The sequence below is a fragment of the Lampetra planeri genome, chromosome 33, assembly GCF_965212315.1.
Source record: "Lampetra planeri chromosome 33, kcLamPlan1.2.h2, whole genome shotgun sequence".
Classification (NCBI taxonomy): Eukaryota; Metazoa; Chordata; class Hyperoartia; order Petromyzontiformes; family Petromyzontidae; genus Lampetra; species Lampetra planeri.
Window position 1 is genome coordinate 5297335 of NC_136139.1, and position 25628 is coordinate 5322962.

Sequence of the window (25628 nt, forward strand, 5' to 3'; positions counted from 1 at the left end):
AAATAAAACATCATAAAATAATTCTCACGACGTTTCGGCCACAACGCAAGCAGCCGTCCTCAGGTGTAGAACTGGTCTGTCTTCTCGACATTATTTTATTATTTCCATTCTACGTGACTTTACCGAAAGAACCAAGAAGACGTCTACCCATCTTTTCCATTCAGATACAAGCACAAACCGGACGATTGCTAAATGCATCTTACATCCGCACAGATAAACTCTCTTAATTTGAACCACACGCGTGCGCACACACATACACGCGCGCGCGTGCACGCAAGACTACTCCTATCTGAAATTTAAATCGGCGCTCCCAACGCCGATTTAAATTTCAGCAAGCAACGACCTCATTGACGTTGGCACGGAGACACGTGGTGGACATGGGACGGTGCATGCATCACGGTGGGTCACGAGGACTGGTTTGGAAGAGCCCCCTCCCCCCCGCCCAGTTCAGCCGATAATGACGGTCCTCTTATTTACAGATGAACGCCTGGCCGAGTCACACAATTCCATTAAAAGTAGGTATCTCTCTTGGCTTGTTTGACCAGACCTCTTCTTGAACGTCTTAATGCTGGTACGGGAAAAGCAGAGAGCCTAGAGGCAACCCACGAGTGCAAGTGGAGAACGCTCATTTCGGGACGGCAAAGACCATAAAGCACCTCCGATTAGTGCGGTTGGCTATCTACGGTGCAAAAGAGGTTCAACCATAAATACACACACATGATATAATGAAACGTGGCGACATTTTAGAGGAACCAACTTATATGACCAATGAAAGTGAATCCATACGTGACGACATGTTCACGCCAGCAGCTTCTGAGTTGTTTGTAATGATGCATCGATTCATGCAATTTGTTAAGATCACAATACATCGAATGATGTACTGTATGAGCCAATTCATGTATGTTGCATGTAATGGGTTCACGTGGCTGTCGTAGCTACTGATGGCCACTGCATTTCACCACAATGTTAAAAACAAACAAGACTCTTGAATTGAATCGTGACAATTAATTTAATCACCGCAGTATCAACACATTCAACATGTTGTCCGGTGCCATGGGCTGAGTATGTGGGCCATAGTGAATCTAAACCACAAGCCACGTTCTGGGTCCACAGGGCATGATACATCTAAATCATGGTCCACGTTATTGACTTAATATAAATCGTTTGCTCGCCAGCACAGCAAATTCTGTATTGAGGCCAAGAGCAGATTTGCAAGTTGGAGGTTGCGACATTCGGCTTTAAAAGCCCAGTTCGCAGACTCGTCCATTCGTGTACGGTGCCAGCCGCGGAGCTTACAATGCGTGTCCATACCTGGTGGGTCGTAACTGGAGTCGGGGGTTGATGGACCATGCAGGGATGGGAAACGTCATGTTGCTCTTTTAAATTTTAGTTTCTTTTAACCAGGTAAGGCCCACTGTGCTACATCATTTTTTTTCAGAAGCAACCAGAAGCGATGTTGCATGAGACAGTGGGTCACTTAATAAATAACTTTACGAAGCGGTCCTTAAAGAGCCGTATATGGCTCCGGAGCTGGATTATAATTGGGGTCACGTGGTACTCGTAGCGACTTATGGCCACCACATTCACTAGAATATAAAAAAGACTCAGTTTAATTGAATTGTGGCGATTCATTGACTCGCTGGTGGAGTTTAGGGTTGGTGGATCATGCAGGGATGGGGAAATGTGGTGTTGTATGAGACATCACCTGACCACTGGGCAATGAGGTGGTGCAGGATGTAGTACAGCAAGGAGATTTCCTGGACTATCTATAGAGGAGTCTGAGTGCCTCCTCTTGTATGCGTAGGTTGTCTCCATGCACTAGTTTCCTTTAACACGCAAATATTCATACCTCAACAATCATCACAGACACGTACGGAAAATCCATAACCATCACAAAATGATCGCGACGTAAAAAAAAAATCCGATTCCACGTATCGAGGAGTGCTTCAACCGTGACCTTCCCTGTCGATTGAAGGAAATTTAAAACATCGAATCAAATAAGTGGGGCAGGCAGCAAAACATGAATGCGGCAGATGCAGCCACAGGCCAGCCAGTGCAATGTAAGGTAATGAGGATGTGTGTGCAGTTCATCGGTCAGCGGGCTGACACCATCGACTAACGACACTTGAGAAGCAGGTTTAATCACAGGACTCGAAGCATGACCCCGGCGGCGCCAGCTCGTAGATGGGTTTGGTGGAGGTGGTGGTGGTGGCATTGGCCGGGCGGGAGGAGAGCGGGGCGACGTTATGATGGCTGGTGCTCCACATTGGCGCCATTCGTGTCATATTTCTTCTTCTCCATGAGGGGCATTTCCCTGCAAGCACGGAGTGGGGCATCACAAAACGGTCAACGCTGCGGTGGACGAGTGACTCAGGGCCTGATGCTGTGTCGGTGACAATGAGTTGGCACCGTTGAGATCTCGAGTAAAAATCTGCTGTTCAGCTGCCCGTGATTCAATTGTACACCCTTGGAAGGAGATGTTCCATCTCGAAGGATTATCCCAGTAAAATGATGTTGCACTTTTTCACATGCCTCGCCAAAGACGTGTTTGCCAAGCATGGCATTTAAAATATTGTCATTTTATAACCCTCAATTGAATCGCCAAATTGAACACAATGGGATTATTTTGTGTGCAGGCAATGCTGACATCATCAACCCAGCTACAATAAAGATCCCGGTTTAATTATGGGTGGACAAGATTTAGATTAAACCCAGCATCCCAACAGTGTTGATTGAATTGTTCTGATCACCGACGCATCTAGTCACCTCTGACACGACTTGCTCCCAGAGCCACCTGCTTACATTGCCATTTCAGAAATGATCATTTGTTGACAGATAAAAGGGTAAAAAAACAATTATCATATTTTGCTACTGGCAAAGAAGGTTCCAATAGTGTAAATGCTTATCCCGAGCTCTCATACTCTGATGGTGCATTGTCTTTGAGTTGTGCGCCTTTTGTGCGCCATCTGGTCCAACACCATGTGAGACTAGGCTCTAAGAAAAGCTGTCTCGGGTGTGGACTAATCAACTTCAAGAACAGTGCATATCATTATCAGAGTTGTGTTTTTTTTGCATTCCGACCGCAGGTATTGTGGTCAATGCAAACATGACTCCTTATAAAAAAGGTGTCAGTTTTGTTGCCAGATAAAAGGGTAAAAAACCAATTATCATACTACCACTTTGTGGGTGAAGTCAACAGCGGTTGTCCTATGGATAGATTTGCCCCCCGGAATAGATGTGATCAATTTCCACCACTGGCTACATGGCTGTAAACAGGTGATGAACAATGCCTCTTTGCTTATGTGAGACTTCAAATCACATGCAAATGAGCCTATCGTGGTATGACTTCTCATCTGCTTAGTCAAATAGACTTGACTGGACCTGTATCGCGTACTGCCACACCTGCGCACCTGCGCTGGTCCCGATAGCCCGGTCCGCCTGTACGTGTGTTGTAGCGCAATTCACGACTCCGAGGCAGGTTACTGTTAGGGGCTTACGCCAGGTTTGTTAAGGGCTTAAGCCGAACCAAAACTCCCCTAGCCTATAGCTCCCCAGGGGACAGGGTACTGGGATCCCTACACCCCGGCTAACTCGGCTCTCCTCCCTGCCCCGGGCCGGGACCACCCCCAACCTCAGCCGGTCGGACGGAGTAGCCTCCCCTAGCCTCGTGTGAGGATCAACTACCCGAGTCCCCACTCCTACTCGCGACGAATCCCGGTTACATCCCGGGTCCCCCTTTAAATACCCCCCTGGGGGCATGACGGTCACCGTCCCCCAAGGCCCGCGTGACGTCACGTCCCGCGACGCCGCTCTCTCCGAGGGCGAGCGTGACGCGATGTCACCCGCTACACCTCTACACGTGTACCTGTCTCTCGCGTGCGCCTCCGACAGCTCCTCGATTGTCTCTGGGAGCGGGCGGTTGAGCGTCTCGGGCAGGAAGTAGACCAAGAACCCCGCGACCAGCGACGCGCCACCGTACATAGAGAGCGGCAGCGCCGGCAAACTTTCGCCCACCATGATCACCAGCGGTGCCAGCATCCCACCAACCCGTGCCATTGTGGAGCACAAGCCGAGGCCACTCTGTCTGTCGGGGTCGGCAGCATCACCACCATGGTCACCATCATCGTGAAAAGCCATCGCTGTACATCGGACTATCAATGGCCCCTTCCACATGTATAGAAAATCTATTTTGATGGGGCAAGTCACCCTTGGAGTCCTTGTCAACTAACCAATCCTTCATGTGGCATCACAGATCGTATGCGTTCATATTTACAGAGCCCAAGAGGGATTTAAACAGACATGTTTAGTCTTATTTCCAATTGTATTACAGTTGGGCTATCGTTGTAAGTAAAGCGTTCGCTGGGAATTGGACACCCTGGTAAATGCGATGTTTCACCTCAAGGGATTTCCCAGGCGAAAATATTTTAACCCGTAAAAACATATCGCAGTGTTCGAGAACGGTCTGCAAGCAGTATACATCACGGTAATCGGAGGAGCTTTTCAATTGACACAGCAGAGGGGCAGCTCTTTCCCGGCCGCTCTGCGTACAACTTAACGGCGACGGTGACAATTCGGACAAGACTGACGAGGGTGGCGGCTGCCTCATGGCTCATCCGTTGATGATGTCAGCGGCTCCGTCACCTGATGACGGTGGGGAAGATCTCTCCCGTGTAGAGGTAGGCGCAGTTGAAGGAGCAAGAGAGCGCGCCCTTGCCGAGCACCGCCAGGCACGTGCGAGCCGTGATGCTCTCTGCGGAGACACGGGGCGCGCGTCGCGGGGGTCAGAGGGCAACGTCTCCGGATGTCATCGCCGCTCGATCTCCACCAGAACAATTTTCATATACTCTCCACAATGACGATTGATGAACGATTCGTTCCCACCATTGGAACCTCATTTGCCAGTAAAAAATATGATAATTGTTTTTTTTATCCTTTTATCTGGCAACAAAACTGACACCTTTTTTTACAAGGAGTCATGTTTACATAGACCACAATACCTGCGCATCGCGTAGTTTGCCCCTTGAAATAGTACTCGTTTCTTACAGAGATAAACTCCCCCTAGCAACAAGCTCTTTATTTACATTTAGCCAATCGCAATCTATAATTTATTTTATTTTACCATGTAAGGCTCACTGAGCGGTGCAGCTCTTTTTCAGAAGTGCCTTGGCCACAAATGATAGCTTAAAATGCATTGGCTTATCATGTGGAAATTTATAGCAGCCAAATCCCCCTAAACAGGTGTTGATTAATTATAAATGTGGACAGAAAAGCTGGAGGACCCAAAGAAAAATCCACGCGTCCACGGGGAGAACGTGTAAACACAGGCGTCGGGTTCGGGATCGAACCCACGTTCTCCTGTATACCAGGCGAGGAACCAATTTACATCTTCAATGCGCAGTTACACTCATTTATTATAAACATCTTCCCTTCACCCCTTCCACCCTTTATCATCCACCTCGTCCCCATTAAACCCCTCGCTCAGCACAGCAAACGTGCAGCAAGCACTCCCACTGCATACAAGCGACAATGGGTACACAGTACAGCAAACGCTGGACTGGTATTGAGAGTGTTTGGTATGAGCAGTTAGGATTGCTTGAATCTGTTCGGACGTGATGACCTCCCAGAAGGGTTTCACAGTAACGGGTGATGTTAGTACTATAGTTATCCCAACTGAGTAACTTTCAAGTACATATCAGCATTTGGGATGTTTTTTTTCACCTAATGGGAGGAAATTGGAGTTACACTGGAGGAAATCAATGCATAACAGGGGGAGAAGATACACACTCCACACAGAAAAGCGGTTTTATTTGGAATCGAAGCCAGGAACCTTTTTATTCTGTGACATACAAATGTTACCGCTGCACCATCCTGCCAACCACCTATCTGCGCTCGTACACAACCGAGAAGTAGTTGACTTGGCTTATACTGGAGAGCCAAGGGATTGAACGTCCAAATGCGTGTGTGTGTGTTAAGACTACCACCTAGTGGTGGATTTAAAGACACTTTTCCACGCACTCGTTCCAGCAACCGAGTCTTTCTATCAACCTCGTCAGTCAACCATCACTCGGTGGGAGGTCACTCATTCTCTTCTGCCATCCGTGCTGTTGACTCCCTGTTCAGATGAAGGGTCAAGAACTTCCTTTTTCTCTCTACCTACTACTGACCGCCTCTCTATAACATAATTGTACCCTACTGAATCTCTACAGCGCATTGAGCTGCTGTTGCATGCAAACGCCGTATGAATCGTAATTGTATTGTGCATATAAGGCCATTAACTTGATTACAACAATACAAAATATATGTTGGGATAAATGCGAGTTTTGCTGATGAGACGAGAAAATAGATACTTTAAAGATCTAATCAAACAGAGCTTGGTGATCTTGCGGCGAGTTAAAAAATAATAAACTAAACATATTTTTGCTTTTACCAAGTAAGGCTCACTGAGCTATATAACTGTTTTTCAGAAGCGACCTTGCCACAAATTATAGCTCGACGAAGTGGCTTATGTGGACATTTGTTGCAGCCAAAGACACTAAACGCGTGTTTATATGTGGAGGGAAAAAACAAAGAACCTGGAGAAAAATCCACGCAACCACGGGGAGAAAGACCAAATATACAGACGTACAGGGTCGGGTTCAAACCCACGACCTCCTGCATACCAAGCGATGTAATTAACATCTCGCCACTGAGGCGCCCATTGAAATCCGAGCCAAGGATTTAAACCCAATGGTTTAGACGAAGCCGTCTGATCCTATCCCTTCAGCTCCAGCTCTTCCATGGAGAACGTGCTCGCTTTTACTGCTTTCAACATCAGCGGTGCCACTTCAGCCGGGCACCGGATCCCTCAGCTCTGTTCTCCCTTCATGCATTCCCCCCACCCTCCCCTCTTTGCCAACCACAGAGTCTCTTAGCCGCCTCACCCAACCAACACTTGTACAATAATAATTATGGCACCACCAATGTTGGGATGTCGGGATGATGGGTGGAGGGGAGGGGGGGTAGGGATGGAATTCACCGGCCGGAATGGCCAGCAGGCAGAAGCTGGCGATGCTGGCCACCGCGAGGGAGCCGGCCTGCGTGGCGCGTCGTCCCAGGAGGCTGAGGACCACCAACCCCACTACCTTGGCCGGGTAGTCGATGGCACCATAGATCACCTGCCGAGGGGCACAACCAGCGCGCGTAGTACAACGAACTGTTAACATAGCAGTACTCTACATTCTCCAATTGACTGTTCTATAGTGGCACTCTACAACAGACTGTTCTATAGCAGAACTCATATCATGGTAGTCGGACAATTAATGATGGCTATAGAGTGCAAGTCTAGAACCGTCACCACCGAACCTAATGATGGCTGGCAACATCTGCACATGGTTTAACACCTAGGAGGCTTTCGCGACCAATATTATCCATAAGAGTTTTTTTGGGTTAGATCGCGTAAATATAAATGTGTTGGTAAACCCACCACCACCAAACACAGTAAATCCGTAAGGTTTGTGACGTAAACAGAATATGCCAATTCGTTAATAGTGCAGCACACCGGTGTGTTGGAGAGTAAACCCACAACATCTGCAGTTAGAGTACTCAAATTGTAGATGTAAACCCACAACATCTACAATTCGCGTACTTGAATTGGCATGTTTTGTTTACGTGACAAACCTGACTAACTGGATGTGTCAGATGGTGGCGGGTTTAACGACGCATTTATATTTACGCGATCTAACCCCCCCCCACCAAAAATAAACCCTCCATTGTGGATCTACACACGGACAGGTTATAGGCAGTTATGTGACTCCGATCTCGATCACCTGCATGAGGAAGATGTTGACGGCAAAGCCCCGGATGTTGAGTGAAAATCCATAATACGAGAAGGATGTGGAAAACCTGGGGAGAAAAAAGGTGTGCGCGCACATACACGTTACAATGACGGCGAAGCCTGCACAGCAGCCATTCGCCACTAAGTGGAAGTGCTCGGGCCAAGCCCGTCACACTCTTGAGGAAATGTGACCTTGTTGAAGGCTTGTTGGCAAGTGGTCAAGGGGACAGGCCCAAGTATTAAATAGGTTAACCAACCGAGATGAGTGACCGATGAACCACCTGTGCTGTCCAATATTTCAAAGACGATGCATATATTATTAGTCAAGTCAGTCGCACTCTTGTGCAAGGGTGACTTTGTTGAAGGCTTGTTGGCAAGAGGTCACGGGGACAGGCCCAAGTATTAAAGAGGTTAACCAAACGAGGTGACTGACCGATGAACCACCTGTGCTGCCCACTGTTTCAAACACAATGCATATATTATAATATAATATATGCATTGTGTATATATTATAATTATCAGAGCACGCTCATTTGCATGCTCACCATAAGTACGTGTGGTTCATGCAGACTTGATTCCTTGCAAAAGTTATCTGTTTGGTGTTTGAACATCTTAACACCTGTTTTTTTTGCCAGAAAAGGTAAAACCTATCCTTAATTTTGATACTGGCAAAAAGGTCCCCTGATATTTCTGTTTTATCTGTCGGTGCACCCAGGACCGGATTAAAGTTCGTGTAGGCCCGAGGCACTCCTGTTTCGTAGGCCTTCAAGTGACAACTTTCGACAGCTGGTACTGCTGCTGCCCCATGTGACGACTACTGCAGTTGTCACTCGCTTGATTGTGTGCAAAAAAAACACCGTTCGAAGATGTTATTGCTAATTTTGCAATGAAGAAATCTATAAAAGTTCAACTCCGGTGTTAATTTCTCTCACCTTATGAAAAAAAAGATTGACATGACTCTACCTCTGTATATACTGTGGCTCTCGTTGCTATATAAATATACTTATTCAAGAAGATATCTTGGTTACATTTTTTTGTTATCATACCAACAAAAAAACATCGTCACTTTTTTTGGAGTCCCTTCAGTTTTCGTAGACCCTAGGCACAGTGCCTATTGGATAATAGGGGTCTAGGTGCACCGCTCGTTTATGAAGAGCATCTGTCCTCGCACTCCTTCATAGCTGGAGGAGCGGCTGTCTCCAACCACCCATTGCCTCCTTCGCGGACCTCCTCCAGAGGCTGATCTTGACATTGCTGGTACCAGTCTTTGGCAAGTTCACACACTCCAGGTCTTCCACATTAGACCATCTCTCCTACAGCCTATGCCTTGCCCATTCATCCCCCCTCGACCTGGCCAAATAGAAGCTGCTTGGGTGTGCAGCAGCTGGGCATGCAGGCTACATGGCCCAGCCAATGCATCCTCATTTGCCAGAGAAGCTCACTGTTGGGGAAAAACTGTCTAAATATGTTAAGGATCTGTGAGCTCCCGGTTTGTACAAATGTTGCGTGGTATATGACGACGCTGAGGCAGGTCTTCAGGTAAGGGCTTGCGCCAGTTAATTAACAAAGAAGTAGTTAACCACCAGGGGTAGGTGTCCTACACTCGGTCCTTCCCTTGGACACTTAGCTCTCCCTACTGCTAGCCTACTGGCTGTCTCTTCGCATTCCGTAACTACAGCCGGCTCCTACAGACTTATTAAGCTCTACCCCTGGCTGTCTCTTCAGCTCCCTTCAACCGCTCTCTATCTCCGACTCCCCCAACGACCCCGCTTTCGTCACGGGGCCCCCCTTAAGTACCCCCAGGTTACATGACGTCATCGCACCTCAGCGCGTATGACATCACGTCCCCATATTACTCCTCTACACATATATGGGGAATCTACCTGGGTAATACCAGATTTTGTAGACTCGGGCTGTCTGGTGGACAGCACAACAACGGATTTTATATATTTATTAAATCAGTGGCTGAGCACAGGCGCAAAGGTGTGAGATGCCTCGTGGCCAGCAACAAGCAGCACTATCGAATGTATACTAGATAAAGAGTTCGTACGTTTCTTGAATTGAGCAAAGTTAGAGAAACTGTCTGCGAGTTGCTGTTGTTATCCCTTTGGTGTGTGAGGTGGATTTTTTTTTCCAGGTTCTCCACTTCCTCTCATTCAGAGCTCAACGCTCGTTAATAGAATTTGGCCAAACATCTCGGTGCAGAAGAAGCTTCCTGAAATAGATCCTCTAGAGTGGGTGATGCTTTCCCCCGGCTAAAGCAATCGGTCTGTATACGTGTAAGTATGCATGTTGCACTTCTTTTGCACCGTACATAACCACCCGTGCAAATTTTAGGTGCGGTGTAGTGTATAGTAGTGTAGTGTAATATGTAGTGTATAGTGTAATACGTATGCCCTGTATTTATGTTCTATTTATGTTGTATGTATGTTGAACTTCTGTGGCACCATACATAGCCATCCGTACTTATTGGAGATGGGGTGTACTGTATAGTAGTGTAGTATGTAGTGTATAGTGTTATACGTATGTTTTATGTATGTTGTATGTATGTTGAACTTCTTTGGCACCGTACATAGCCAACCGTGCTGATCGGAGGTGCGGTGTAGTGTATAGTAGTGTAGTGTATAGTGTTATACGTATGTATGTTTTATGTATGTTGTATGTATGTTGAACTTCTTTGGCACCGTACGTAGCCAACCGTACTTATTGGAGATGGGGTGTACTGTATAGTAGTGTAGTGTATAGTAGTGTATAGTGTTATACGTATGTTTTATGTATGTTGTATGTATGTTGAACTTCTTTGGCACCGTACGTAGCCAACCGTGCTGATCGGAGATGCGGTCAGTGGCGGTGCTCACCACACGAGGCTCATGACGAGGGTTCTGCGGCGCAGAGCGGGGATGGTGAGGAGGTTGAACATGGTGTAGAAGCGACGGGGGCCCGTGTCCTCCTCCTCCAGCTCTTTGCGGAGATACTGCAGAGGTGACAACAAAGACAAACATCTACCGTATAGCTTCAACACACTGTTGGGGCAAGTGCTGTTAGCGAGCGCCGATGAAGATCGGCACGGCACACGAGGGGGTGGGTGGTCAGCACCATGCCCAGCCGCCTTTGTCTCCACAGTGGCGATGTTTATACACCACACCAGGTACTGATTTGAGGCTGAGTCGACCTTGGGGAGGCCCAGGACCGGTTCAAATATTTGCCACTGTTATTGGTCGTGAGCGGGAATCTAACTCGGGTCGTCGGATTTGTAGCGCAGTGCGCTAACCATTGTGCCACCGCTCCCACACCACACGTGGACACACAGACGCACACGAACGTACACACAGACGGACATATTCACACACAGGGACACATGCAGGCTAACACAGATGTGTTTAATTAATTACTGGATCAATTGTCATGCAGGGTCAGTCATCTCGTCACGGTGGCGAGATGTTAACTCCCTCGCCTGGTATGCAGGGGGACATGGGTTCGATGCAGACCCTGACGCCAGTATATTTGTAGTTTTAATGTTCTCCCTGTGGTCGCAGTGGATTTTTCCCCGGGTCCTGCGGGTTTTCCCCTCCAATTATAAACATCCGTTTAGATTATTTGTCTGCTATTCATTTCCACATGATAAGCCACTTCTTCGAGCTATCATTTGTGGCCAGGTCGCTGGTGAAAAAGACCCATATAGCTCAGTGGGCCTTACCTGGTCAAAATCAAAAATAGCTCAGTGTAATGCAAGACGGGGTGCGGTGGGGTGAGGAGGGCGAGTCACGGCACTGGGGTAAAGCGAGGGGAGGCGAGACGAGTGAGCGGGTGCGCAACTCGCGTTCACAGTGAGCTGTGCGGCTTCGCGCTTTCGTCCGTTGATGACGGCCACGCGCTTGAGGCCGTGCAGCGCTCGCTCGTAGTGGCCGCGCATCACGAGCCACCTTGCCGACTCGGGGGTGAACCTGGGGGTGGCGGATGGGGGGGGGGGTGAGATGACACGCTCAACGCGCCAAAAGAACGTGGCTCGGACCGATCCGAGTGTGGTCTTCCACGGTTGGAACTTCTAGCGATGTCGTTGCTCGTGGCACCGCTTGCTAGCGCCACGGAACCCCCTCGGTCCAACCGGCAAGCTCACCAGGAGCACAGGAAGAAGACGTAGAACGCGGCAGAGATGGAGTGCTGCAGGTGCCTCCAGTCACGGATGTAGTAAGCGAGCGCCACCAACACGAGCTGCCCCGTGGTGTAGGCGACGCCGCTCAGCGTCCCGTAGAGTGTGCGGTCCTTCATCGCGATCCATTCCACACCTGTGGCCCGTGGGAGATGCATGTGTTGGAGGGGGAGGACCGTGTGATTTGGGGAAAACTTGTAAAGGAGACGGAAACGAGCACGACTGGGGAAATAGGGGATGTGAATAAGGCCTATTACAGGGTGTAATGACGACTTCGACGCACTTGTGTCTTGAGATGGTTTATTTATGAAGGTGCCACGTGCTCACACTCAGACAGGCGGAGACCCCCACTGCAACAGCCCCAGGTCTCCCGCACATCACCCTTATATACGGTCCGAGGCCACGCCCCCATTCCCGAACCTTCTCCCTGGTTCTAGACCGCTCGCTCTACCAGCAGACTCCACCGTCCTCTTCCGTCACCTGGCCACGCGCCTATTCTCGATCATTCCCGTAGCCACCAGTCCATTCGTACTGCAGGCTGACTCCCCTGTCATTGCCTCCCGTGGCCACTAGTTCACTCACGCCGTCGGTTGACTCTACTGTCATTACGCAAGGAAGGTGGACGAGTATACGATACTGTTGACGCATGTATATGAGAAAGAATATAGGTGTACTAGATCTCTAAGATGACGAATAGACACGTGTATGAGCTGTCCAGGAGTATGGGTACAAGCATATGCGAAGGAAGGCAGGTGTAACAGCTGCGTGAGGAGCAGGCAGGCATAAGATTGTCAGAAGGATCAGCGCGTGGATGCCCTGCGCACCAGACGCTCCGCACGCATCGTGTTACCCAGGGAGAACGCGTTGAGCGAGATCCCCGCGACGCCCAGCCCCACCACGCAGCGCCCTGCGGTGTAGATGGCGAGGTTGGGTGCGAAAGCGGTGGCCGTGCTCGCCAGCGCTGTCAGCAAGTAGGACAGGGAGAGCACCCTGCCACGGCCAAGCCTGCAGGGCAGGGGAGGGAGCAATGGGGTGTGCAGGCAGTGCAGCTGCGTACGAGCTCGTGGATTGGACGGTACTGGGCTAAGAATTGAGGGGATTTGGACAGAGCGGGGGCCCCATTTCAATCCTTGCTCCAAGGCGAATGCCAACAAAGAACTATGTCAATGTCAAAGGGGGTTGTGGGGGGGGGGGCGTTTGGTGTTGGTGGGTCAAGGGAAGGTGGTGCAAGTGATTAGGGGAGTGATGGCAGCAGTGCCGGATTAAGCTAGTGCGGGGCCTGTAGCACATGTTATAAAGGGGTCCTAATAAAAAAAAACATAAATATTAAAACACAATTTTTAACTTGCATAGTAAAGTCATTGTATTTTTTCATTTGCTATACAGACAGATAATACGAAAAATCGCTAACCTTAAACACCCAGTCGTTCATAAAAGTTGAAGGTAGTATAGTACTACAGTAATAGAGCAAGTGCAGAATCACTGAACCGGAATTGATAGCTTGAAAGCATTTAGCGCGGGGCCCTTGAAAGTGCGGGGCCCGTAGCATTATGTAGCTACTTGTGCTACTGTGATATAATCCGGCACTGGATGGCAGTGGTGGTGGCGATGGCAGAGATTGGTAGGGGAGTTAAGTGATAGATGCGCCAACTGTGCATCCACAATGACAACGACCATAGAGCATTTCACAGGCTGAATTTCACAGGTTGCTAATTAAGGGGGTGGGGGGTTGCCAATCACTTCGTTCGTCCACCTTTGTCTCCCCAACGCTCATGTTAACACTACACCAGATAGTCATTTAATGCTGAGCCGACCTTGGGCAGGCCCAGGGCCAGTTCAGATAATTGTTACTGATGTTAGCCGCGAGTGGGAATCAAACACTCGTCTAACCACGACGCTACCGCTTTGCACACTGCTCTACCACGTGTGGGTGTTTGTTGCATCCAGGCACGTGCACACTAACACACAAACACGTGTACAGGTGTGTGGAGGATGTTACCTGTCCCCCAGGTCTCCGAACACCACGGCCCCGATCAGCAGTCCGCCCATGTAAACGGTCTGCGCCATCTGCTTGAGCCCGCTGCGATCGCATACCAGGTCCCACTGGAGAACACAGCGCAGGTCGCGTGTTGGTTCGACTCCAGCACGAGGTTGCCCAATTACTACGTTACAAACACCCTCTCACCACTACTGGCCGGTTGTTCAGGAATTACTGTAAGGTGGATATAGCGGAAATCGGAGTCTGGTTTCGTGAAAAGAGTCTCAGAGGTGGGACGCACTCCGTTGTAATTGAATAATTTAACACATTCCTGCGGAGAGAGCTGGTAGGAACGTTGGGTTGCTCGGTCAATGGCCAGGGTCAACGGTGGCGTGGCGTATTCCGCAAATATGCCCGACTGTGAGGGCGGGCACAAGCCGGCGTGAGAAGGTTAAACGTTGAGTTTTATAAGGGCACCACGGGGTGACCAGCCCCTCCCCACCCAGCCCCACCCTCCCACCCCCTACCCAGCCCCACCCTCCCCACCCAGCCCCTCCCCACCCTCCCCACCCAGCCCCTCCCGACCCTCCCCTCTCCACCGAGCCCCACCCTTCCCACGCAGCCCCTCCCTCCCCACCCAGCCCCTCCCTGCACGACAGACGGACACAATAATCCCCTGTGGGCTGGTGTAACCAGGAGGCTCCTACCAGTACAAGTCAAAGTGACTTCCTGGCCAGGTCACTTCTGAAAAAGAGCCATATAGCTCAGTGGGGCTTACCTGGTAAAATAAAAATAAATAGATATATAATTGGGCATTGATGCAGTGGCGTTCGTCAGTGGTGGAAATACCGCATTCCTATGGCGGGGGCTAGTCTTTCCAGAGGACAACCGCTGCTGACTTCCCATTAAAGGGGGGGTGGGGGGGTACTGATCGTGTTGACCGCAGAGGGACGATGGGGCCTGAGTCAACCCCCCGGCTAGGCTTTGAACTCGCAACCCTCCAGTTCTCGAGCCATCTCTATTTATCGTTTACAGCAGCGGCCCCCAACCTTTTTGGCACCAGGGATCGGTTTCGTGGAAGACAATTTTTTCACGGACCGGGGCGGGGGGGGGGTGTCATCATTGTGTCTTTCCCCCTTTTCAAAGAAGCTCTCCGGCGACGTTTGTTTTTTTACTCATGTTGGCTACTAGGGGTTAGCAGCTCGTGGGCTCACCAACACTCTGACTGAAACAAGTGCGCAGTGCTGGAAAGAGGCGCGGAATGAAGTGGTCAATAAAAGAATGGGGGGGGCGGGCCACGCGCGCACTCACCGCTCACCTCGTGCTGCTGTGCGGCCTGGTTCCTAACAGGCCACGGACCGCTACCGGTCCGTGGCCCGGGGGTTGGGGACCCCTGATTTACAGCCCTTTGTCAATCCACTGCTGGATGATGGCCGTGATAGTCGTGGAGAGTTGTTTGACCGTACTTCGTTAGGCTGGTCAGTGAAGGGGGGTGGTGGCCTATAACTGGTTCAGCTATCACTCGCCACTGAGTGCCCCACCCCCTACACGAGGTTTTCTGATTGGTTAAGGTTATTTTGTTGAATTAGGTGAAAACTCATTTGCAATGGTGACCTCTGTACGTTGAACTTCTTTCACACCGAACGTCGCCAACCGTCCCAATTGGAGGTGGGGGCATTCGTCTGCCAGCAGGAGGCCATAATTGCTATGTATAATCCCAATTGAGTAACGTGTGGTGTCATTTTAGAATTGGGCAAATTTGAACCCTGATGCCATTTATTTAACCCGCAGTATTAACCAGGGTGGCCGCTCGTGTCGAACCGTGAAACTCTGCAACGGGCGGCGAATGCGCTACCGCTGAGCCGTGTCACGACCCTTAATGTGACACACGTGGTGAAACACAATGTGACACTTCCACGAGATTGAAAACACATTTCTTTAGAACTGTTTTTTGTTTAGTTTGTTGTCCTTCCCCTGCACCTCCGATTAGCGCAGTTGGCTACGTACGGTGCCAACAAAATTCTACATTCATACACGGACACACGTGACACTCACACACAGACGTGCCACTGGCTCGTATACGCCCATATGACACGCACATCACAATCGCATGCTTTGACACGGCTACACTGTGACACAGTTACACTCCCGCGTGTGACGGACAAATATGCACACACAAATGAAACGCGCGCGCGCGCACACACACACAACAGGTGCGACACAAATGACGTACACACACACGTGAGTGACAGACACACGAACACGCCCGTACCTCGGTCACAATCGTCGAGGTGAACTCGCTTTGATCGAACTTCCATCCGTGAGCGCACCCCTCCACCTGAACATCCTCACCTCCCCGTGCGCCCCCATCGCCACCACCATCGCCACTACCATCACATCCGTGGCCCCCGCCCGTGCCGTTGCCATCCGCGCACCGCATCAGGTGCCACTGTGGCTTCGTGTACACCTCGCAAGCGCTGTCCTTTCCTCGGGGGTTCAGAGGCACGGCCGCTCTCAGCAACGAAAGGGAACTTCGCTGGGCCCTCTCGTGCTGGTCCCCTCGTTGTTGGAGCCCCGGCTGGGCCAGGGTGGCATTGGGGCCGTCGATCCAGGGGACGCGGCATCGGTGGCTCGGGGTGGCGCCGCCGAAGTTTTGGAAGATGTTGCAGGCGGCGAGGAAGAGCATCGGTAAGGTGACGATGAGCACGTGCATCACCTGGAAGCGCCCCGCGCTGCCAACGATGTCGAGCACTTGGGCGAAAGCCATGGTGGTGGAATTGGTGTTGACCTGTCTCTATTTTATCCCTGTGTCTACTACGCGTCTCGTGTATCTCTGTGTGTCAATCTTCGTGTCAGTCTCTATCCTCTCTCTCCTGGCTCTGTATTATGCAATTCCCTAGGTCTCTCCGTCGCGCATATTGCTCCACCGGCCTATGGCGGTGTCACTTTTTGAGCGTATATGCTCGCTAAGCACTTTAACAGTTGAATACAATATTTGTCTTGGGCAATGCTCACGATCGTCTCTACATCAGTTCGTGATGTTGTTGTGGCTTGTGGGATATGGTGACCACACTCTGTGTGTGTTTGTGTCTCTGTGTATCTCCCACAGTGGAGCTAGGCTGTAAGAAGACACAGCTTTGGTCACGCGTTTTGCCCTCTACGTGTGCACGCGTGTCTGTCTGTCTGTCCAACTGCGTGTCTCCCTTTCTCCCTCGCACCCTCACTCTGAACACCTCTCTCAACCTCGCTTCAATCCACACTCTAAAAACTGTCGATTTTAAAAAGGAATAACAATAAATGGCCACTACTTTCCCCATACATTAATTCAAGACACTTTCGTTTTCTCTCCTGGTCTGTGTGCGTTAAATTGTCTGACTACACATGCTTGAATTCTTCCCAAAAAAGCGAGTTTTTAACAAAGTTTTCCTAATGACACTTTCCCGTCCCCGCAGGCCTTCGGGTCGATGTCCGCACGTGTCGAATCGAGCCCCGTTATAAGGCGCGCGTGGATGAGGTTTCCTTCGACACTTCACGTGGCCTCCAAAGTGCACTCAGCCTGGCACAAGCGCTGCGGGGCGTCAGCGCCACTTGGTATCGAACGACGGCTGGTGGTGGTGTTGCACTTTATAGTTTGCTGACCGCAATGGATAGTTGATGGATGATGGACCTTATTTTATCAGGGCAAGGCGCAGTCGTTAATCATCACATGGGGGTGTGGGCACCGTGATGCTGCTACGGGTAGATGATATTGTCAACACCCGATAGAAGATTAAGGGCTTTCTTTCCAACACTGTTTAACGGAACTTGACCGAAGCCTCAGGGGCTCAGGTCCGCTCACCTCTGCCCCCATTTCTGCGTAAAGGTGAGCGTTAGACACGCTTGGCTGGGTACAGAGAATGGGTTGGGACGTAATCGCGGTTAACCTGACCCAATCACCACCGTGCGCTGTTAACCCATCACTGCGACTATACTATCACTGTACCAAACATGACCCCCATCGCTACCATTGATATCACCACCATCGCTGACAATCGCCACCATCACAGGCAACATTGTAACCAATCCATCTCGTGCCTGCGCACGAACGGATTTCCTCGTTCCATCTCCACGGTGGACTAACGCTCTCAAGCGCCGTTTCCTCCTTTGGCTGCCACTGTCCCTAACCTCGACCACCAACCACCATCCATATATCCCAGGAATGAAACCGGTTTTTTTTGTTCCAGAGGTTCCAGATATCACACTTGAAGAAGTAAACACGGCCCTTCACAGGACTGAGGCTAGCATGGTGATGCGTTTTGCATTGATAGGGGGTGGGGGAAAGGTAAACAATTTAACAGGAAAAGAATATATATATTTGAAACCACGAAGACATAGTGAGCGAGAGGGGCTTAAAAAGGGATGGAGATGCTTAATTTGTTATGCACAAAAAAAGAAAATCAGACCCACTCTGTTGAAAGCTGATGATGTAATGGAAATACAATCTTCACATTAATCATAAGTCAATCCTCTATCATCAGCAGTATTAGCAGACGCAGCGGCAACAGCACCACCACCAGCATCGCATTCATCAATAGTAACAGCAGCAGCATCATCACATCATCAATAGCAGCAACATCGTCACATTCATCTTCAGTAATCTTAATCCATCACCGGTAATAATAGCAGACGCAGCAGCAGCAGCAGCAACCGTAACATTACTTACACCGTTTTTTTAATGGAATCGTGCCCGTGATGTTAGGCCACGCATCCTTTGTGAAGGAGCTTTTGCTTGTGGGATGTTAGGGCTCAGGATTCGTGCCCACGATCACCTCCGCCGTGAGAAAACACAAAGCAAGCAACTTGCGTTGCTGTGGAGTTTGTGGTCAATGTCACACCAGCACTGGGAGTGAAAAAACGGCGGCCGGGCGGTGTGACGTGTTTGATTTGATCCGAGCTCGGCAAAAACAAGCGTCTCTCGCACACCTCCGATTAGTATGGCTAACGTACAGTGCGAAAGAAGTTCAACACACATTGCAGACAAAAATCTACCGTATAGCCTCAACAGACCGTTGAGGCAAGTGCTGTTAGCGAACACCTATGAAGGCCAGTACAGCACACGAGGGTGTGGGTGGCCAGCACCAGGCCCGACCGCCTTTGTCTCCCCAGGGGCGATGTTTACACACCGCACCAGGTACTCATTTGAGGCAGAGTCGATCTAGGGCAGGCTCAGGACACACTGACACACACACACTGACACACACACACTGACACACAACAATAACCGCCATTCGCCACTAAGTGGTGGTGACGTCACCACGACGCTTGTGCCAGGCCATGTGCACCTTGAGGCCACGTGAAGTGTCGAACGCCCGCTGGCAGGAGATCACGGGGCAGACCCAGGTGCCACGGGTCGACTGAAATGACCGAGATGACTAGCTGATGCACCACCTGTGCCCCCTACTGTGCCAACTTGCTGTGCTTTAGCCACCCGGCGCTCCGCTCGTTGTTGTGAGCGTCGCTCCTTCGCCCTCCGTTGTTGTTGGAGGGCAACTGCCTCCAACTGCCCAGCAGCGTCCTTCACGAGCCTCCTCCACAGAGGCCGATCTTGACACCGCTGGTACCGGTCATTGGCAAGTCCACTCAGCTCCACGTCCTCCTGTACCACATAGGTGTTCGACACACACAACAACAACAACCGCCATTTGCCACTAAGTGGCGGTGACGTCACCACGACGCTTGTGCCAGGCCATGTGCACCTTGAGGCCACGTGAAGTGTCGAACGTCCGCTGGCAGGAGGTCACGGGGCAGACCCAGGTGCCACGGGTCGACTGACCGAGATGACCGAGATGACTGGCTGATGCACCACCTGTGGCCCCTACTGTACCAACTTGCTGTGCTTTAGCCACCCGGCGCTCCGCTCGTTGTTGTGAGCGTCGCTCCTCCGCCCTCCGTTGTTGTTGGAGGGCGACTGCCTCCAACTGCCCAGTAGCGTCCGTCACGAGCCTCCTCCACTGAGGCCGATCTTGACACCGCTGGTACCAGTCATTGGCAAGTCCACTCAGCTCCACGTCCTCCTGTACCACATCACTCCATCTCTTCTCTAGCCCGTGCCGCGCCCGTTTAGCCCCCTCGATCCGGCCAAACAAAAGCTATTTAGGCATGCGGTGGCTGGGCATGCAGGCTACATGACCCAGCCAACGCAGCCTTGCCTGCCCGAGGAGCTCACTGATGGGACTTTGCCCAGATCTTTCAAGGATTTGTGAGCTCCTCACACAATCCAGCCTGGTTAAACCCAGGACGGATCGTAGGCAGGCCAGCCTAAATGTTTCCAACCGGCGAAGATGCTCCATTAGGGGGGTCAACGTTTCGCAAGCGTAGAGAAGGGAGGGAATGACTGTGGCCGACACACACATACACACTGACACACACACACTGACACACACTGACACACACTGACACACACTGACCCACACACACTGACCCACACACACTGACACACACTGACACACACACACTGACACACACACACTGACCCACACACACTGACCCACACACACTGACACACACTGACACACACACACTGACACACACACAAGCGTGCACCGAAGAGGTCTCGAGGTCCCCTTGCTAACAGGAGCAGAGCCTCGGGCCGCGATGCAGAGGCGGCGGCGCTGGCACTGCATCCCCCCCCCCCCCTCCGGCGAGAATGCGAGCAACCTGCAGCCCACCCACGACTGCTCGCTCTGCAATTCCCGCTGCCAGTTCTGGCGGCGCCTCTTCTTGGGGAGGGATGCGTGCCCGTTGGGGGTGGGGGGTTGAGAGGGGGTCAGCCCCTGTGGTGGCGTGCCATCGCCATGCTGCCGTTGTTGGTGTGTCGTCGTTTTTTACGTGTGTAGGACTTGAGAAAACACGCGTCACGCGTTGGGTTGTGATACGGACACGCGGACACAGAGAGCGGGGCGCCATACTGTTGTTATTGTGCCAATTAAGGTGGTAAGGTAATTAAGGGAGGCCTGCAGGTGTTCGGGGGTAATCGACTAATCGAGGACGCAGGCCGGTGATTGGACGAGACGGATGGGTGTCGGGAATTGGCGCCTCGATCTCTGCAATAACAACATCACGTGAGACTGGGGGCTGGGGGCGATGGGCGAAGCGGGGGATGATCTAATTGATTGGTGCAAATTGGTTCGGGGATAAAGGCAAAGAGCCTGGGGAGAAACGGGAGTTGGTTGGTGCCTGGGACAAGAGACAGATCGAGGAAGAGACGGAGCAGCAGACAAGAGAGTATAGTATATGGTAGCAGTAGACAAGAGAGTATAGTATATGGTAGCAGTAGACAAGAGAGTATAGTATATGGTAGCAGTAGACAAGAGAGTATAGTATATGGTAGCAGTAGACAAGAGAGTATAGTATATGGTAGCAGTAGACAAGAGAGTATAGTATATGGTAGCAGTAGACAAGAGAGTATAGTATATGGTAGCAGTAGACAAGAGAGTATAGTATATGGTAGCAGTAGACAAGAGAGTATAGTATATGGTAGCAGTAGACAAGAGAGTATAGTATATGGTAGCAGTAGACAAGAGAGTATAGTATATGGTAGCAGTGGACAAAGAGAGGACAGAGTATGGTAGCAGCGGATAAAGAGAATACAGTATACGATAGCAGCGGAGTAACGGACCTTGGTGGAGAAGCTTACGACGGAGTGAGACGGCAGAGAGAACAAAGAGCGACCGAGCTGGAGAGAGAGAGCAGAGAGGAGCGTCGCTGGAGGAGAGGAGCAGAGGGAGAGCGAGCGAAGCCAGCGGAGCGAGCGAACGGAGGGACATTGAGTGATGTTGATGGGGAGCTGTGAGTTGAAGAGTACGGAGGGACATTGAGTGATGTTGATGGGGAGCTGTGAGTTGAAGAGTACGGAGGGACATTGAGTGATGTTGATGGGGAGCTGTGAGTTGAAGAGTACGGAGGGACATTGAGTGATGTTGATGGGGAGTTGTGAGTTGAGGAGTACGGAGGGACATTGAGTGACGTTGATGGGGAGTTGTGCGTTGGAGAGAATGGAGGGACATTGAGTGACGTTGATGGGGAGTTGTGCGTTGGAGAGAATGGAGGGATATTGAGTGACGTTGATGGGAAGTTGTGCGTTGGAGAGAATGGAGGGACATTGAGTGACTTTGATGGGGAGTTGTGCGTTGGAGGGACATTGAGTGACGTTGATGGGGAGTTGTGCGTTGGAGAGAATGGAGGGACATTGCGTGATGCCGACGGAGGAGATGTGAACTATACGCGTTAATAAAGAACTGAGAAAGACAAATAAGCTGTCGCGTCAGTACGAGTCCTACACGTGTACCCCACCCCGTTAATGAGTAACCTCTTGTTGTTTTAATTACGATGAATTTTGACTTAAAGCTTTCGTGACTGCAGGAATTCATATTCTTTGGGTAATTCGGTAAAGTCACGTAGATAGGTTAAAAGAAATGAACAAAAAAGTACGACGTTTCGATCACGACACAAGTGGTCGTCATCAGGAGTCAAAACAGAGGTGGGCAGCTGCTGAGGTAGACTGTTTTTAAAGGGTTTAAAATGGGTGGAACCCAAGGGTCATAAACGAAGTGGGTGGAGCTAGTGATGTTAATGTGAGAGATTAGCATGTTAATGTGAGAGATTAACATGTTAATGGCAGATCGCAGAGCAGCAACGTCGAACTCGGCGAGCAATGTGGCTGTGTTAGTGTGGGAAATTTAAACCTGTCAATGTAAAATCAGAGTCGAAAATAACAACTAACATCGGAAGGTGGTAGGATGGGAACATCACAGCCAGTTATGACTTAAACTGGTTGATAACGTCCTTCCATTGATTGCTCAGTTGGTACCCATCTTCTCGATTGAAGCCGTGTCTGTATATGTGGATGGCTTCATGAACAAATCTTAGTTGATAGCCAGTGGGTTTGCAAAGTACCTTCGTCTTAGAGAAATCAATATCGTGTGAGCCCACCGCATTAAAACAGTGATCAGCCACGGCCGAGGTATTGGTCCTACCGTGTTTCAGATCTGCCTTGTGTTCACGGTGTCTCGTTTCCGTGTTCGTTAACATGCTAATCTCACATTAACATGCTAATCTCTCACATTAACATGCTAATCTCTCATATTAACATGCTAATCTCTCACATTAACATGCTAATCTCTCACATTAACATCACTAGGCCCGCCCACTTCGTTTATGACCCTTGGGCTACACCCATTTTAAACCCTTTAAAAACAGTCTGCCTTAGCAGCTTTCCCCCTCTTTTTTGCCTCCTGATGACGATCGCTTGTGTTGTGATGGAAACGTAGTAGTTTAATTTTCTTTGAACCTATCTACGTGACTTTACCGAAAGACCCAAAGAATATGAATTACGATGCTTTGGGGAGTGTACAAATAACGCCTTGCCCTCTTACGAAATCTCATGGCCCGCGTGCGGGGATCATGTAACACGGATGAGATTTATATAAGACACGCACTAACACCCCTCCTCCCCCTGCGGCAGAAAGTTAATTAACTCTCATTTCGTTAATTATTTGAGACGGCGGTCAATGTTTGAAAGCGCAATCTGCAGACGGCGATGAATGTGGTGCCGTAATTGATGATAACCATGATGATGATGAGTGTCGGAATGACTTGATGCAAATGGTGGCGGCAACAAGGACATTGGTGATTGATGATGACGATGACACATTTGGTGATAATTCAACCATATGGCGGGACCCCGGGGTCCCGAATAAACGGAAGTCAAAATCGTAATTAATTTATTTTTGGCGACTCCGTCCCACCGCGCACATAAACGCCACGACCCACGTGGTGCGGATCGTTCTGTTGTCGTGTCGTGTCCAAGCGCAGCAGCGAGGACGAAAGCGCAGAAGAAACACAACTTTGAAACTTTGATTAGCGCATCGCGTAGAGCTTGTCGAGAGGAATAGATTGCCGTGTCATTCGCCTTCAACAGACATAAAATGACGTCGCAACGCAGTTGATGCGAGAGCCGGGGGCTTATGGGACCCCGGGGTCCCGCCATAAGGTTCATTATGATCAGTGTAATGAAAATGATGAAGAATGTGACGTAATGATATGTATTTCTGTGGAAGCTGGCAAATCCTTCTCAAGTCTTGCCACTATCCCAAACGTAGCAATGCAGGTTAGGGTCCAGGCTAACTTTACGTTGCATTCCATGTAGTCTCTGCTGTGAATAATGACCTGTAATGCATTCCCATTGAACCACAAGACACGGCCGACTTGAGCATGCTTATATAATTTATTGAATATTACAAAATAAAATAGTATACATATATCGCAATTTCAAATCAAAATGCACTTGGTGGTGTATAGCGGTTAGGCGGGACGTTGAGGAATAACTCGCCTGAACGTCGGCTGCTAAACGCCGCGGTTCGGGTGGCGACTTGTGCCCCAGCCTGGATGGTGGCGGGGGTGACCCGTGGTGGCAGCGAGTCGACCGAGGCGTGTTCAAGATTTCCATCGTTGTTCACGTGCGACCGCGACACGAAGGCGACAGAACACAAATGTCTTTGTTGTTGTTGTATAAAGCCAAGCTGACAAAAAAACAAATGCGAGATAAGTTTGCTGCGGGTGGGCCCTGCTTCAGCGAATGATTGCCGACGGATCGAGGTCACGAGGTTGCGGGTCTTTTTTGTTTGTTTGCCGAAGAACGTTCGAGAACTTGACGGCTGGTCTGACATCAGCTGCACCAAGTGGCGTTGCGTGTTCAAGAGGCCACACTTTGCCGATGAGACTCGACGAAGTTGAAATCATAATAAAAGCAACAACGAATTATAGCAAGGTTGTTTAAATCACGGAGACTGAACGTAACAAACGATAATTATTAGAATGCCCTTTATTTAACAAGGAATTTCTCACCGAGTCTCATGATGCTACGGTGTTGGTGTTTTGCGGCTGTGCGGCTCTCAAACGTGTTCTCTGGTTGTGCACGCTACAAAACCGAATACAAGTCGGAGAGCAAACAAGTCTCGATGTTTTCGGGAGGGTCGTCCCGCTACAATCCGTACGTTCGGCCAACTCCATGTGTTCTGTTATCTCCTCGCGTCTGTGAGGCACACTAGGAAACTAGTGTGCCTCACAGACGCGAGGAGATAACTCGGATTCGACCAGATGCATTCCATCCCTTGCTGCGCTGTCTTCTCCTGGTCGCCTCGCGGTAGAAAAAGAGTGTTTTAATTCAGCAGTAAGTAAGCACATATCCGTATACGTTTTCACAATTTGCAACAATTTGCTGAAGCAGCAATAATAATAATAAAAAATCAGCTTTTGCAACGCTTTGCCGAGGCTCTGTTTTTGGGTCACGCATTGTGCAGAAGGCTCCTGTCCACATCATCAGAGCACCCAGTGGCACCAGTTTAAGAGGCCAGACCCTGCCGATAAGACCTCTCCAGGTTCGCTTGCCTTCATAAGCAAAAGCTCCTGGCAAACACATTACCACGTAGGTTTTCGCTGTTTTTCTCTACAGCTCTCCGTTGAGTTTTTGAGTCGCGCTGCGTGACGTTCGGCATGTCTGACGTTTTGCTCCAGTTCCTGAAGGAGCTCATGGAAGCAAAGCGTCGGGACATCCTGCCGACCAACTACGTGGCGGCACAACCTGAATACACATCAGTGTCATCCTGGGCAACATTAGGCCTGCATGCCGATGATGGATTTGTATTCCA

At 50.1% G+C, this 25628-nt stretch overlaps 1 protein-coding gene across 1 annotated transcript; it reads right to left on the bottom strand.

Annotated features, from left to right (window-relative positions):
- Positions 1-990: 990 nt before the first annotated feature.
- On the bottom strand, positions 991-17583 carry SLC22A6 (solute carrier family 22 member 6). Its single transcript, XM_078610061.1, has 11 exons — positions 16214-17583; positions 13963-14066; positions 12814-12968; positions 11931-12099; positions 11634-11757; positions 10672-10787; positions 7806-7881; positions 7016-7154; positions 4642-4750; positions 3866-4084; positions 991-2314 (listed from the first exon to the last, which is right to left on the bottom strand). The coding sequence occupies exons 1-11, from the start codon at positions 16706-16708 to the stop codon at positions 2245-2247; spliced, it is 1776 nt and encodes a 591-aa protein (XP_078466187.1). The 5' UTR covers positions 16709-17583; the 3' UTR covers positions 991-2244.
- Between the last annotated feature and the right edge of the window lie 8045 nt (positions 17584-25628).